The sequence below is a fragment of the Lipophrys pholis genome (assembly GCF_963383615.2).
Source record: "Lipophrys pholis genome assembly, chromosome: 8".
NCBI lineage: Eukaryota > Metazoa > Chordata > Actinopteri > Blenniiformes > Blenniidae > Lipophrys > Lipophrys pholis.
The window spans coordinates 31,698,201-31,713,897 of NC_137630.1; the positions used below are offsets into that span (position 1 = coordinate 31,698,201).

At 46.9% G+C, this 15,697-nt stretch overlaps 1 protein-coding gene across 1 annotated transcript in view; it reads right to left on the reverse strand.

Moving 5' to 3' along the window:
* lama5 (laminin, alpha 5) overlaps window positions 1-15,697 on the reverse strand; it is a gene marked incomplete at its 5' end in the record, with an annotated part of 93,379 nt that overhangs the window by 51,936 nt on the left and 25,746 nt on the right. The window contains 4 exons of the mRNA XM_080468580.1: window positions 2,361-2,458; window positions 3,419-3,589; window positions 4,681-4,799; window positions 7,467-7,584. Of these exons, the coding sequence (XP_080324706.1) occupies window positions 2,361-2,458; window positions 3,419-3,589; window positions 4,681-4,799; window positions 7,467-7,584 (506 nt within the window). The remainder of the gene's footprint in view (window positions 1-2,360; window positions 2,459-3,418; window positions 3,590-4,680; window positions 4,800-7,466; window positions 7,585-15,697) is intronic.

Consider the following 15,697-nt stretch of genomic DNA (forward strand, 5'->3'; position numbering starts at 1 on the left):
GAAGACCTGCACTTTTATGAAGATCCTCGCTGTACAGCCGGCGGCTCCATCCTTAATCACAAAACAAGATGAAGGACAGGAAGTCGAGGCGTCAGCAGGTTGTAATCAGAGAGCTCTTCTTCCTCTGCAGTTCCATCAAACTGTCCGTTAACGCCACAACAAACCGCGTCGCACCGGCCGTCATCATCCTGCGTGTGTGTCGTTGTGGAAAGTCTACGACAGAGGATCGATTCTTATTTTATTCATCTACCATTCACAGCATTTTGAAAAGGAGCTTTGTTGACACGACGCTTCACAACCTTACACTCGGTAGAGCAGCAGACCTTCGTCGACGACATATTTGTTTGCGTAACCGAAGTTAGCGTCACTAGCACGATAGACGTTAGCTCATGTCGATGCTAACGAGCCTGTCGGGTAGCTACATCACTGTGAAACACCGAGCAGGGAGCGTCTCCATGGCAACAGACACTGATCTCCTCCACGAGGTGCCTTGTTCATCTGCTTTGTATGGGAAATTTCTTTCGTAGTTTTTGTGGATTTATTCAGAAACATTCAGTCGTTAACGTCCCAAAATCTAATCGGTTGGTAAAATACATGCATACAGTCAAACCAATAGTTAAATATGTGCAGACAAAAACGTAACCTCAGTAAACTGAGTAAATGAGGAGCTCCTCCTCCTCCAAGGAACAAGAGTTTAGTGAACTAGAATTGATCCAAGAGAGACAGCAGTCCTCTTATAAGTAACAATCCTACTAAAACTTCTCGAAACGAGCAAACATTCACTTTTTTCCTCCCAAACATCTTAAAATGACATATTTGGTACATTTCCATCACACCTTGAGGATCTGACCGTCACTGAACTGCTGTCTCGATCACATGACAGTTGTGGAAACTTGCAGAAACAGTTAAAGCCGCCACGGACAGAATCATCTTTGCATCTTTACTGTCTGAAAGGAAACTGAAACCAGAAGTGAAAACGACTCCAGACACTCTGACAGAGATACGAGAATCGCCGCCAGGCCTCGTGTTGCTACTCGACTCCTCGCCGCTCTGTATGAGATTTGACACCAACCGCTGGAGTTGACTTCATGTAGCACGGCGCTGTGAACAAGCCTGACCTGTGTGTCATGTGGTACCGACACGGAGGCGTCTGATTGGCTCTCGGTCTGCAGCAGAGCAAAACAAACCCCTGATCCTCAGGATCTGCCGTGGCGAGCCGAGTCAGCTCGTTGTCTCGCCGTCGCTTATGGTTCTGTGTCGCGACGATAATGTCTGTCTGCATGTTGGTTGTTCATCTCAACTGTTTATTTCCTGTTTCAACAGGAAAAGAACAGGAAACGGGAAAACGCAACTTTTCTAGAAAAGCTGAGGCTCCTTCTCTGTGTGTAGACGTCGGTGGTAACTGGTAGTTCTGCACATGCTCAGTAGAGCCAATCAGAACAAAGTTTCCTCTGTGGTGTCGTGGCTCCCAGTTCATGTTCTCCTGGACTTGGTACTTTTATTTTGACAGGCACCGTAATAACAATCCAGCTTGGTACTTTTATTTTGACAGGCACCGTAATAACAATCCAAGTTGGTAGTCTGTCCACTAGAATGTCGTTGTTCTCCCATCGTTAATGTTTCGCGCTCATTGTTCTCTGTGTGCTTTCAGTACTAAAAACAAACAACAGCACCCACTAGTGGCCAAACAGGAAAACTACATCCTTTTCATCGTTTCTGCTGTTGCCGTGTAAACACAAAACCTTTCTGAAACTGTGTTTTCACAACATGAAAGACGTGAGTGACGTTAGCATTGGCAACACACAGCGATCAGCATTAGCAACATTAAAATAAGCATTGGCTTCATAACCGCGGTTCCTGGAATGTAAACGGTTGCAGATGCGCCGTTCGGTCTCTGATTGGTCAGATTTCAGTGAACACTGGCGGACACGCCCACCCCGGGTCCCAAAGCAGGAGGCAGTTTCTCAAGTCTGCTTCAGATTCTAACAACGACTTCAATAGTTGCACAACAGCTCGTGTGCAGGACGTATTTTTTTTTGTACGTTTAAAGAAATAAAAATAAATGTCAGGCTTCTCCCTCTTTTCATCCTCCCAGCCTCACATGTCGGAACAAATGGCGTCCAATCTGCATCGCAGGTATGCAGGTGGATGTCACCCCGAGGAGGCGGCCGGTGCCGGCACAGGCACAAACCACAGCTCACAGCGTTTCACACTGCTGAGCAGAGCCGGCGCTCCGGGCTAGGAATCCTGCAACGCACTCCCAGAGTGTGAGTGTGCTCCAGTGTGTGTGTGTGTGTGTGTGTGTGTGTGTGTGTGTGTGTGTGTGTGTGTGTGTGTTTGTCTTCAGATGTGTAACCTACTTGTAGGGGTCGTTTGGATCATGGGCGTTGCAGGCTTCGGCGTGTCCGTTACACACACAGCGTCCTCCGATGCTGATGTCCTTGATGCTGTAGTAATACTGTTAAAAATAAAATAAAAAAAACCATGACATTTCAACACCCACCACCGATCTACACACTAACAAGGAGGTGTGTGAGTTCATTAAAGCCCTCAAACTGTTTTTCAACACACGGCTCCTTGGAGGAAAGAGAAACGAAGCAGTCACACGACCGCTGAGACGCTATCTAACCTAACAAATATGATATTGAGGTTTTTCTCATTTGGAGTTTTCTAGCGAGGAACAATCCCAGTGTGACTCAAACAGACTCAAGGACCCTGCAGAACCCATGCGAACAAGAAGAAAAGTTGGGCTGTGACATCGGTCAGCTGCCGAAAAGAAAGTTGTCGACAGGAGCGTTCATGATCCGAGAAGCCGTTGAACTCGCAGGCCACGCCCCTTCACAACAGGCCACACCCCCTCACGGCAGGCACATTTCTGTTCAGCAGCGTTTTAACTTTTCAACTGCAGCTTGTTTCTCACTTCTAACATTTTCAGAAATACATTTGTCTGAACTGTTTCAGTAATAAAAGAGAAAGTTTGTGTCTGCGCCGCCATGTTGGTTGGTTTTAACTGCAGGAGCTCAGTGATGTGTTCATGGGCATCACGTAAATCCGCCCTCCGACATGTTAACGAGTTGCGGGGCTCATGCAGTAGTGAGGTTACATGCTAAATATGATTTAGCAGTCATTAGCGAGCTAAAATGCGCAGCACACGGCAGTGTCGAAGAGTGCTGAATGTTCTTGTTCTTTGGGAGGATGAATCGGCCTTAATGTCGATCAAAGCTCCTGCTGATCCAGGCTAATGCTAATATACCTCCTGTAGGTTCAGGCTCATCGGAGCATTTTTACCCTGACAATAAAAACAAAAACATGGATATTCATCAAAGCAGGAGTAAAGAATAAAGGGTCATTCTCTGAGAGTCGCTATAAGCAAAGGACAGGTGTGGCTCCACGTCTGTCCCGTCGCTGCAGATCTCACCCTGCGGGTGACGGTGGGGTCGCGCAGCGCCTTGCCCATCAGGTGACCCAGCAGTGTGTTGGTCCTCAGGAAGCGCAGCTTGATGTTGGTGGCCTTGGTGAAGTCCCTCAACACCGGCGAGTAGGAGAAGTTCATGGCTCCGGGCCGGCCGTTGACCAGCGACACCACAATCTGCAGAAGAACTCAAATCAGACGGAGCCCAAGGAGTGGAAGTACAGCATGAAGGCAACACGGCAGGCATCTGTGACCGTGGGATGGATCCCCAGTCTTTTAACGCCGCTGCTCATCCCACACATGCTCCACGAGTAAAGAGGGTTGACTGTAATGCCAGAGCGAAGGCTGAAAGTGTAAAGCACGACATGTCTCATCCAATCAGACCACACAACTACATTTCTTCATCATTACTAATGTCATATAGGAGAGGAGCGGTGGGAAGCAATATAGAAGAAGAAGAAGAAGAAGAAGAAGAAGAAGAAGAAGAAGAAGAAGAAGAAGAAGAAGAAGAAGAAGAAGAAGAAGAAGAAGAAGAAGAAGAAGAAGAAGAAGAAGAAGAAGAAGAAGAAGAAGAAGAAGAAGAAGAAGAAGAAGAAGAAGAAGAAGAAGAAGAAGAAGAAGAAGAAGAAGAAGAAGAAGAAGAAGAAGAAGAAGAAGAAGAAGAAGAAGAAGAAGAAGAAGAAGAAGAAGAAGAAGAAGAAGAAGAAGAAGAAGAAGAAGAAGAAGAAGAAGAAGAAGAAGAAGAAGAAGAAGAAGAAGAAGAAGAAGAAGAAGAAGAAGAAGAAGAAGAAGAAGAAGAAGAAGAAGAAGAAGAAGAAGAAGAAGAAGAAGAAGAAGAAGAAGAAGAAGAAGAAGAAAACAATATATCAGTATTAGTACATATAAAGTTCTTAAAGTTCTTGGTATTTTAGGAAAGTTTCTAGTACTTCAGGAAAGCTCTAGATACTTGAGGAGAGTTCTTGTGATCCTTTGTGGAACTTAAGGAAAGTTCCTCGTACTTTGGGAAAGTTTCTAGTATTTTGGGAAAGTTCCTTGTTCTTCGGGTGAGTTTCTAATACTTCCGGAGAGTTCTTGGTATTTTAGGAAAGTTCCTTGAACTTCAGTAAAGTTTCTAATACTTCTGGTAAGTTTCTGGTACTTCTGGTAAGTTTCAAGTTTCCAGGAAAGCTCCAGATACTTGAGGAGAGTTCTTGCAATGCTTTGTGGTACTTCAGGAAAGTTGCTGTTGGGATTATTGGGATTATCGTTTCCTGTTTTCAGACTCTCACCTCTCCGTTCTCCAGCGGGACGATACGAGAATATTCAGTGGTGCAGACGACGTCGTCGTCATGGTTGATCCTTTCGATGGTCCTCTGTCCAAAACGCTCGATGCAGTCTCTCTTAGACGCTACACACACACACACACACACACACACACACACACACACACACACACACACACACACACACACACACACACACACACACACACACACACACACACACACACACACACACACACACACACACAAAGGGAAAGGGAGAAGAAAGAAGAGAAAGACCTGTAATCACGGGAAAACCAGGTATTTTAAAAAATGTCCCGTCGTTACTTAATGAGGCATCTGGGTGTGATAATTAGAGGAGGGTCTTTAAACACGCCACAGCTGGAACGCATAATGACAAGCTCCCACCGGCCACGCCGAGTGTAAAGCACCGTGGGAGTCTGGGGATCTCAGGCTGAACACGGAGGAAGGGACTGATGGAAAAATGTCGAAACAGCACGAGAAAAGAAAAGGAGAAGAAACCAGAAGAGACGGCACCGCGGCAGCGCGGCAGCGTGGCACCGCGGCAGCGTGGCACTGCGTCAGCGTGGCAGCGTGGCACCGCGTCACCGCGTCAGCGTGGCACCGCATCAGCGTGGCACCGCGGCAGCGCGTCAGCGTGGCACCGCGGCAGCGTGGCACCGCGGCAGCGCGGCAGCGTGGCACCGCGTCAGCGTGGCAGCGTGGCACCGCGTCAGCGTGGCACCGCGTCAGCGTGGCACCGCGGCAGCGCGGCAGCGTGGCACCGCGGCAGCGTGGCACCGCGGCAGCGCTGCTACAGGCCCGTCACACGGCCGTTTCATGAGAAAACAGAAAACTTTCACGCCGTTTAAGTTCGTTTACACGGAAACTTTTTGAAAAACGTCTCCATGGAAACAGGAGAAAAATGTAACGCTAGCTACATCATTTTCAGCGTTTCAGCCGTTGCCGTGGAAACGTGAAGCTTTTCTGACAATCAGTTTTCACTTGAAACGCGTTATAGACGAGGCCTTGCTCGGCTCAGCAGTGTAGGGCAGCAGTTCTTAACATTTTTTAACTGACGGCCCCGAGATAATCGTCTTTGCTGTTCACAAAATGGAGCCGATCTCTTGATGTCGCTGTCCCCGGTGGACGTCTGTAAATAATTTTAGAGCTCTCAGCTGTTACTCGCTCTCGGTTCACAATAAGGTTGGGTCTGACATCTTGACATTATAAAATGAACCGGCCGTCCTCTCCTTTGTCTTGTTTTCACTCCTCTGCTTGTGTCAAGGACGAACCTGAGATAAGCAGAAGCTGAACACTCCCGTGTTGAAACAATGTGACTCCAAGGAGTCGCAGTAACATTTGTGATGCAGAGACTTTGTTCCCATTTGCACGACAACATTCCAAATTAAGAGGCGTTTTTTTTTTTCTTTTTCCTGTGGGAAAAGTTTCACGTTTACACGGCAGTGTTTGGAAGACCTCCAAAGTCTGTTTACACAGAAACAATGAAAACGATGTAGTTATCATGCTGGACCACTAGTGGGAGCTGTTGTTAGTTTTAATACTGAAACCACACACACACATGCAGCAGAGAACAAAACGCTCTGAACATTAACGATGGGAGAACTTTCTATTGGACAGAGCACCAAGTTGGATTGTTATTACGGTGACTGTCAAAATAAAACTACCAAGTTGGATTGTTATTACGGTGACTGTCAAAATAAAACTACCAAGTTGGATTGTTATTACGGTGACTGTCAAAATAAAACTACCAAGTTGGATTGTTATTACGGTGACTGTCAAAATAAAAGTACCGGGAGAATATGAACTGGGAGTCATGACACCACGGAGGAAACTTTGTTCTGATTGGCTCTACTGAGCATGTGCAGTTACTGTTGCCGTGGTGACCAGGACCAGCAGCAGCGTTTCTGTTCCGAGTGTTTTTTTCAGTTGTTATGTAAACAAACACAAATACACAACAAAACTTGTGCTTTTTCATTTGAAAACTTATTTTTTTAAATAATAAATTTTTTCTCATAATTTAGAAAAACAGAGTCGATTTTTATTTTTTCATGTGAACGCAATACGCTTCCGTATAAACTAGAAAATTCCAGAGGAAATTTTATGTGCCTGAATCTCCTCCATGAGGTTCCTCGTAGATCCGCTGTGTATGTGACTGTTGTATTTGTTTTGCAGTTTTTTGGGGATTTATGGAAAATAATAACAATATTAAAATTAAATGGCCGCCTAGGATAGTAATCTTTGCGCCTTGCCACTGGGCCAGGCACAAGAATAATCTCAGAACTGGTGAACCGTCGTCGCACATAGCCGAGCTCGACTGAACCCGAGTAACGAGTTAACATGACGGGAAACTTTCCCTACAAGGATCTCAGACGTCTGATCTGCCATCATTTGTCAGATTCTTGACTTGTCCATGCGCACGCCGGTTTTTTTCCGAGATAACCGTCGGTTCCACGTCATGTAAATGTTCCTGAAGCTCAGATCCTTCAGATTTAGCAAATTGAGAACAGGTGGGAGCGCCGAGGAGCGTGCGGAGGGAGGTGACACCCAAACCCACAACCCATCAGGTGGACTTCAAGCTGCAACCTGTCGGCAAATATTCCAGGAATCCGCCTCGGCCAATCACCAGCTGGCTGGCTGATGTCCCCCGCCTCCTGACCTTAGACTAAAGGGGGAGTTAGAGGAGACCCCGAGGGAGGCTAGTGAAGCATGAAGCGATGCTGCTGGAATCCCCACACACGTAACACACAGGTGAACCTGCTTTGACTCACAGGCGAAGAACTGCCACGGCTGGAAGGTCTGGCCGAAGTCCACGCTCCTCTCCAGCACCCACAGGTCCGGCCGGGGGGAGTTCGCAAACTTGATCAGCACGTAGGCAACGTGGAAGAGCTGGGAAGAAAAGAGGAGGAGGAGGAAACTCGCATGAGAAACACTGAAAACTGCAGGAACTGAAGCTTAAACCTCTTACTTTTAAAATATGACAAGAACAATGAAAGTCAACAGTGAAGCGAGTTAGAAAAAAAAAAAAAAGGTCCTGTAATTGTAAAAGACAAAAAATGTATAGCTGTTAAAAGAAAAAAGACAAAAAGACTAACTGGGAAAAGAGAGGGAACGATTTAGAATCACGATTTCAGTGTTTGTTGACACAACGGTGGAGCTCAGAGCCTCAGAAAGCACAACTTTTTGAAAGCAGGTATAAAGAAAGAAGAAAAAAGTCAATGGAAATTAAATGGAAGAAGTATGAGAGAAGGATGGCTGGACGCCAGTGACAGGAAAAGGACAGAGTTTAAAAGAGTAGAGAGCAGAAGGGAGAGGACAAACATGAATGGAAATGAATTATTTATGAGGAAATAAGATGAATGTGTAAAGTTATAGTCAAAACTTTGTGAAAGAAAGACGGAAAGGATTGAATGGGGTGATTATAAGGTGGGAAAGGCAAAGAGGAATGAATGGAAATGAATGGGGGATGAAGGCAAAGATCATTTGCAGATGGCTTCACAGACAGAAAAGACATGAATAAATACGTGAAATTAGAGTAAAACAACTGAAATGTAAAGCACAGGAAATGAAGTGATGGAGGATTTGCATTACAAAGGAGAAAAGAACGGCGCAGGAAAAGGAAATTAAAAAGTGAAACAAGACAAAACAAGGCGCGGGGTGAAGAAGACAGCCAGCTGCAGGACTCTAATAAAAGCGATGGAGGTGGGCGGGCTTCCCCCCTCTGAGGACGCCACACGTCCAAACCCACCGCGGCACGCCGACCTTTCACCTCCCGCTACACGTTATGTTACCGGTTACTGTCAAATCCCCGACTCCTCCGTCGCTGATGAACACCAGATGCTCCCTGTGCAGCCCGCAGCACTTTTCTCTTTCATTTGTCATCATCCCTCGTTCATTTCCTGACAGCAGCGGCCATGACAAACTGCCAAACTGCCCCCGGGGGGCAAGACGAGAGACCGCCGCCCCGCCAATCCGCCCCGAAGAAACAACACAGTGACACGCCTAATGATGTTATAACTAATCCAAATCACCACCTCGGTGTGTGTGTGTGTGTGTGTGTGTGTGTGTGTGTGTGTGTGTGTGTGTGTGTGTGTGTGTGTGTGTGTGTGTGTGTGTGTGTGTGTGTGTGTGTGTGTGTGTGTGTGTGTGTGTGTGTGTGTGTGGAAGAAGGGGAAGTGTTGACTGTTTACAATAAGTCACATATTTGTCTCTAATTCAGAAGAATTCAGAATTTGCGGTTGTGTTTTTTCCCATTAGCATTAATTAAAGGAGTGTCTTCAGCATTAATATATAAGTAAAGAACCAGAGAAACAACAGCAGAGCCTCTTAATGCCCAACTAACTGACCCAGCGGTTAGCATTAGCTTTTCCAAATATTTTCTTTCTTCTTTTAATGACTGAAATCGGATTTTAAATTCCGTCATCCTGAATGTTTATGCAAACGTCACCGTGCAGTTGGTTGTCAGAGCAGCACATTACACCTGATACACCTGTTCGTCACCGAGGGCAACTGGGCTGAAGACAAATTAGCGACCCTGTTAGAACACGTTCCACGTTCCAGCCTGTGATCTGCTCACTTCCTGCTCCTGTCAGAGGTGATGACATCACGCAGACACTTGGCTTCTCCACTGGAAGCATGAAGAAGGTTTCAGGGTACCAATGTGTGGAAGAAAGATTTCCATGTTGGATTAATACTAGTTGGATGTTTTTGCCGTTCACAACACTGTAATATACAGACTTTCACTTCATTTACCTCGACACAACTCCAGCCAGACCGAGTCTTCAAAGGAGACGACCTTGTGTAGGGAAGGTCAAGACAAAAGATGTAAGGCCTCGACACGTCTGAGTCAGACACGGAAGCATTCCTGATTCTGTGAAGGTCTGACACCTGCAGCTCAGCGCTTTTCTGACTGTATCCAGCTCCGACTGACACAACACCCGGCTCAGAGTGACACAACCACCGGCTCAGAGTGACACAACACCCGACTCAGAGTGACACAACACCCGCCTTCGACTGACACAACCACCGGCTCAGAGTGACACAACACCCGGCTCAGAGTGACACAACACCCGACTCAGAGTGACACAACCACCGGCTCAGAGTGACACAACACCCGGCTCAGAGTGACACAACACCCGCCTTCGACTGACACAACCACCGGCTCAGAGTGACACAACCACCGGCTCAGAGTGACACAACACCCGACTCAGAGTGACACAACACCCGCCTTCGACTGACACAACCACCGGCTCAGAGTGACACAACACCCGGCTCAGAGTGACACAACACCCGACTCAGAGTGACACAACCACCGGCTCAGAGTGACACAACACCCGGCTCAGAGTGACACAACACCCGCCTTCGACTGACACAACCACCGGCTCAGAGTGACACAACACCCAGCTCAGAGTGACACAACCACCGGCTCAGAGTGACACAACACCCGACTCAGAGTGACACAACACCCGCCTTCGACTGACACAACCACCGGCTCAGAGTGACACAACACCCGGCTCAGAGTGACACAACACCCGACTCAGAGTGACACAACCACCGGCTCAGAGTGACACAACACCCGGCTCAGAGTGACACAACCACCGGCTCAGAGTGACACAACCACCGGCTCAGAGTGACACAACACCCGACTCAGAGTGACACAACACCCGCCTTCGACTGACACAACCACCGGCTCAGAGTGACACAACACCCAGCTCAGAGTGACACAACCACCGGCTCAGAGTGACACAACACCCAACTCAGAGTGACACAACACCCGCCTTCGACTGACACAACCACCGGCTCAGAGTGACACAACACCCGGCTCAGAGTGACACAACACCCGACTCAGAGTGACACAACCACCGGCTCAGAGTGACACAACACCGGCTCAGAGTGACACAACCACCGGCTCAGAGTGACACAACACCCGGCTCAGAGTGACACAACACCCGACTCAGAGTGACACAACCACCGGCTCAGAGTGACACAACACCCAGCTCAGAGTGACACAACACCCGACTCAGAGTGACACAACCACCGGCTCAGAGTGACACAACACCCGGCTCAGAGTGACACAACACCCGGCTCAGAGTGACACAACCACCGGTTCAGAGTGACACAACACCCGGCTCAGAGTGACACAACACCCAGCTCAAAGTGACACAACACCCGGCTCAGAGTGACACAACACCCGCCTTCGACTGACACAACCACCGGCTCAGAGTGACACAACACCCAGCTCAGAGTGACACAACACCCGGCTCAGAGTGACACAACACCCGGCTCAGAGTGACACAACACCAGGACTGTGAACACGGCAGCGATTTCAAGTGAAAACGCTAAACTTTCATAGTGTTTTCGTTTGTCTGTTTATACGACAACGGTGCTCAGAGCCACTGAAAACCAACTTTATCACTCCCAGTCCACATTCTCCTGGGCTTGGTAGTTTTATTTTGACAGTCACCGTAATAACAATCCAACTTGGTGGTCTGTCCACTAGAATGTTCTCCCAGTGTTCATGTTCAAACCTCATAAGTTCTCTGCTGCATGTGTGTGTGAGTGTGGTTTTATTACAAAAACTAATAACAGCAACACCAACTAGTGGCCCAACATGGTAACTACATCGTTTTTAGTGTTTCTGCGTTTCATGTAAACGGACATCATTTTGAAATTGTTGCCGTGTGAATGTAAAACTTTTCTGAAACAAAAATGCTAAACTTTTGCTGGAGGGAGACCTTTAAAGAGTAACTTTACTTTATAGGCAAGTAACTAGTAACTTTGATCAGTGAGTAATATTCACAGGAAAGAGAGAAGTGGAACAGTTAAGATGACAAGAAGAAAGTAAATACAAAACTTAAAGCCGACTGTCTCCAGCTCCCTGTAGGAGTCAGTCTGTTGTCTGGCACACACACACACACACACACACACACACACACACACACACACACACACACACACACTAAACAAAAGGTTGTGCTGACCTTGTTCTTTTACCCCGATATGCTTGTGCGCACAACACACACACACACACACACACACACACACACACACACACACACACACACACACACACACACACACACACACACACACACACACACACACACACACACACACACACACACACACACACACACACACACACACACACACACACACACACACACACACACACAGGATTTATGGATTAGCCGAGGACTCGCAGGTCAGCCTCCCTAAAACTGCCCGCAGACCTATCAATCAAAGCCTCGTCGCCATGGCAACAAGCGACAGGTCAAAGTATGGGAGTGTAGGCGGGGGGAAAGAAAGTGATGGGGAGAAGAAGAACGAAGGAAAGACGTGATGACAACGACAAAAGGAGGAGCGGTAATGGTAGAAAAAAAACTTTATGGAGCTTTAAAGGCCTTTTAGTGGAGTCGGCTTTTATCGCTCCTCACAGCCATCAAAGAGTTCCCCGGATCACTCTGTCAGTCGTGACGCTAAAAGCATCCTCCGTCAGCCTGAGACGGACATCAACCTCATCGTGGTCGAGAGGCCTGCCATGACCAGACTGACGGAGGCTCCGACCAACGCTGTCGCACAAACGGAGGCTCAAAACACAAGGAAAGTTTGACGTTTTCACTTGAAAAGTGACATAAAAGTGAAAAGTGACACCTTTATTGACACGTAAATTAATTATGAAACAACCTGCCTGACATTATGAGTGTGCACAGGTGTGTGTGTGTGTGTGTGTGTGTGTGTGTGTGTGTGTGTGTGTGTGTGTGTGTGTGTGTGTGTGTGTGTGTGTGTGTGTGTGTGTGTGTGTGTGTGTGTGTGTGTGGCTCCCGGCTGGTTTAATAATTGTACACATTCCTTGGTGGCACCACATTCCCGGTGCCTCAGGTAACCATGGCGATGACGAGACACCCAACAAAGGGACACGGGGACGGACGGAGGGACGAAGAACATTCAACTTCCTTCCTTCACATTTAACATCTAAACTAAAATAACCATTAAAAAAAGGCTTTTTTCAGCTTTTAAAGGGGAAACATTTTGTTTTTGTCAAGTTAATTTAGATATAGAGACTCTAACAAGAAGATTCAACTTTGGTGGAAAAAAATTGAATTATACACAAATGATCTACTGTTTGAAGCTTTTCACGTGTTGCAAAGACATTTTATTGAGCTGCTCACACAGATGACGTGAATATTTACAGTTTTTGAATCATCATGACACCTCATGTAGTTTATAATGTCAGGAATGAGAAGAGATGACACCTTGTGCATGACTGTTGACATGGTTAAGCTTTTTCTGTTGTTGTTTCTTTAAAAACACCTTTTTTTTTTGCAGGACTCCAGATTCATGGCGATCAGGACGAGGCGAGGGCACGATAAAAGCTTTGAGGACATTTACAGAGAGTTTTTAACTATGAGTTGTGAAATACAAAGATATCTTAATCAGTGTGAAGTAGGACTAACGTTTTGTTGTGTTTTCTTTTTAAATCTGACCTGAGAAAGTCACAAGTGTAGAAAATGAGGTCTCCAATAATTATAAAACACCTGAGTGTTGAAGAATTACGTACAAACAGGAGTGGAAGCGCTGTAAGAGTGTAGAAATCATTCCAGTTGAACTTAATATATGAACCGATTGAAAACTGAGTAGAAATCAAACCAAGGACGTACTAAACTAAGCTCAGAATCAGGAAAATAATAATAATAATAAAGTTGTGCTTTTTGGCCTTTTGCTGTCATGTTGGTTGTCATAGCAACATAAATCTAAGGGTCAAGGATCAGCCAAAGGCATGCTGGGAAAATGTGATGATGAAGATGATCCAGCGTTCGCCCTGCTAGCTGCTCCACGCTGAGCTCTGTCAGTGTGTGTGTGTGTGTGTTTGTGTGTGTGTTTGTGCACGCGCGGCTTCCTGCTGTTAATCTTTCCATTCACACTATACTTATAACATGTCAGCTATCTGTCAGTCAGTGTGTGATGTGTCCCTGCAGACAGATACAGTGGTGCCAGACTCCACAGCAGCTGCTGCAATATCACACACACACACACACACACACACACACACACACACACACACACACACACACACACACACACACACACACACACACACACACACACACACACACACACACACACACACACACACACACACACACACACACCCCAGTAGAAGTAGTGAAAAGTTGATTTACTCCTTGTACAGAGTATTAAGTGTATGTCCCTGGAGAAAAGGCAACTGTTTGGTGTGTGTGTGTGTGTGTGTGTGTGTGTGTGTGTGTGTGTGTGTGTGTGTGTGTGTGTGTGTGTGTGTGTGTGTGTGTGTGTGTGTGTGTGTGTGTGTGTGAGAGAGAGGGTCTGGAAGAGAACCATTCCTCACATTCCAACTGGATCTCGGCGTCTCTCCCTCCCCGTCCTGATCCTCCCCGTCCTTCACTCAAACGCTGGCGATTCTAATCTGATCGTCTTGGAAGAAAAACTCTAATGATCGATCGGGGCGAAACGCCGGGTTTCAAACTCTCACTGTCAGCGAAGGCAAACGAAGGAGTTGAAGGCAGTTCATTCTCTACGGCCTGGAAGCTGGACGAGCCGGGAGTCGCCGCGGGAAGTTTGCGAACACGTTTGCTGTGGTGCGTCTCGGTGGAGGAGGAAGTCATCAAACTGTTACAGCAGAGAAAGAAACGTTCCACCTGGGGAACCGGTGAGAAGCAGTGGATCCCGGAACCGCTGTCGAGTAAAGAATCTCCCAAAGTGAAGAAAGTCTTTCAGTTATACTCGTTTTCATTGTGGCGTAAACAGAGCCTGAGACTGTGATGAATCTCTCAGTCTTTCCCCCCCCCCCCCCCAACCCCCCCAGGGGTTCTGGAATCTCTTGTCTACTCTCTCTTCAGAATTCCAGGACAGAATTCCCCCCCCAGGATTCCTTCAGGAAGCTTCTATGGACGTGTCCTGTCGGGTTACGTGGACTGAAGGCCCGGCGGGGCGACGCGACGCTGTGCTGGGACTGAGAATGTGAGCGGGAGAACCCGGGTTGACAGAGTGAACAGAAGTATCGTTTGAGGAGAGGAAGTGGGTCCAGAGACACCGTGAGAACCCAGACTGAGAACCCAGACTGAGAACCCAGACTGACCCAAACGGTCGACTATCAGGAGAAACAGATGGGAGGAAGAAAAGTGATGGAGACTCCTGAAAACTCCATCAAGGACCTTTCAAAAACTATTCCTCTTCTTCATGCAAGGAGAAGTGCCGCTTTTGAATTGATGGCGTAGCTCTTCTGTTGTAGTGTAACTTTTGTACTTGTGTTAGATGTTCTAAGTATTTTTTGTTGTTGACATGTAACTGTGGATTACATCTACAGCACACCTACTACGTGTGACCTAAACGCTGCAGATAAGTACTTTCACCAATGATCAAAGAATCTGACAAGCTGGTGAGATGAAACAGAGTCAGAATGTGAAGAAACAGTCGGTGTTTAATGAAACAGAGTCAGAATGTGAAGAAACAGTCGGTGTTTAATGAAACAGAGTCAGAATGTGAAGAAACAGTCGGTGTTCAATGAAACAGAGTCAGAATGTGAAGAAACAGTCGGTGTTTAATGAAACAGAGTCAGTCGCTGTCCCATTGTCGGGAAGGTTCAGTGATGACGAGACGCTGCTGTTGTTCTGAATCCTGATCTGATCTTCAGCCGACAGACGTGATTGGACAGCAGGAGACAAACCAGGTCTCAAGTGGCGTTTAAATAGCTTCACGCTCAGAGTGGCGATATCCCACCTCACGCTGCAGCTGGAGGCGAACCGACGCACAACTTCCTCCAGTCCGTCAAAAGACAAACCGCCGATTTGGGAAAATGGACTATTTCTTGTAGAAAACTACTGTTTTCGGATTTCATTGCTACGTCCCCGTTTACACCACAACTTTTGGTCTGAGAACGCATCGTTTTTAAGTTTTGTTACGGAAAAGTTTCACATTTACACAGCAACGTTTTGAAAACGTCGTCCGATTACACGGAAACTTA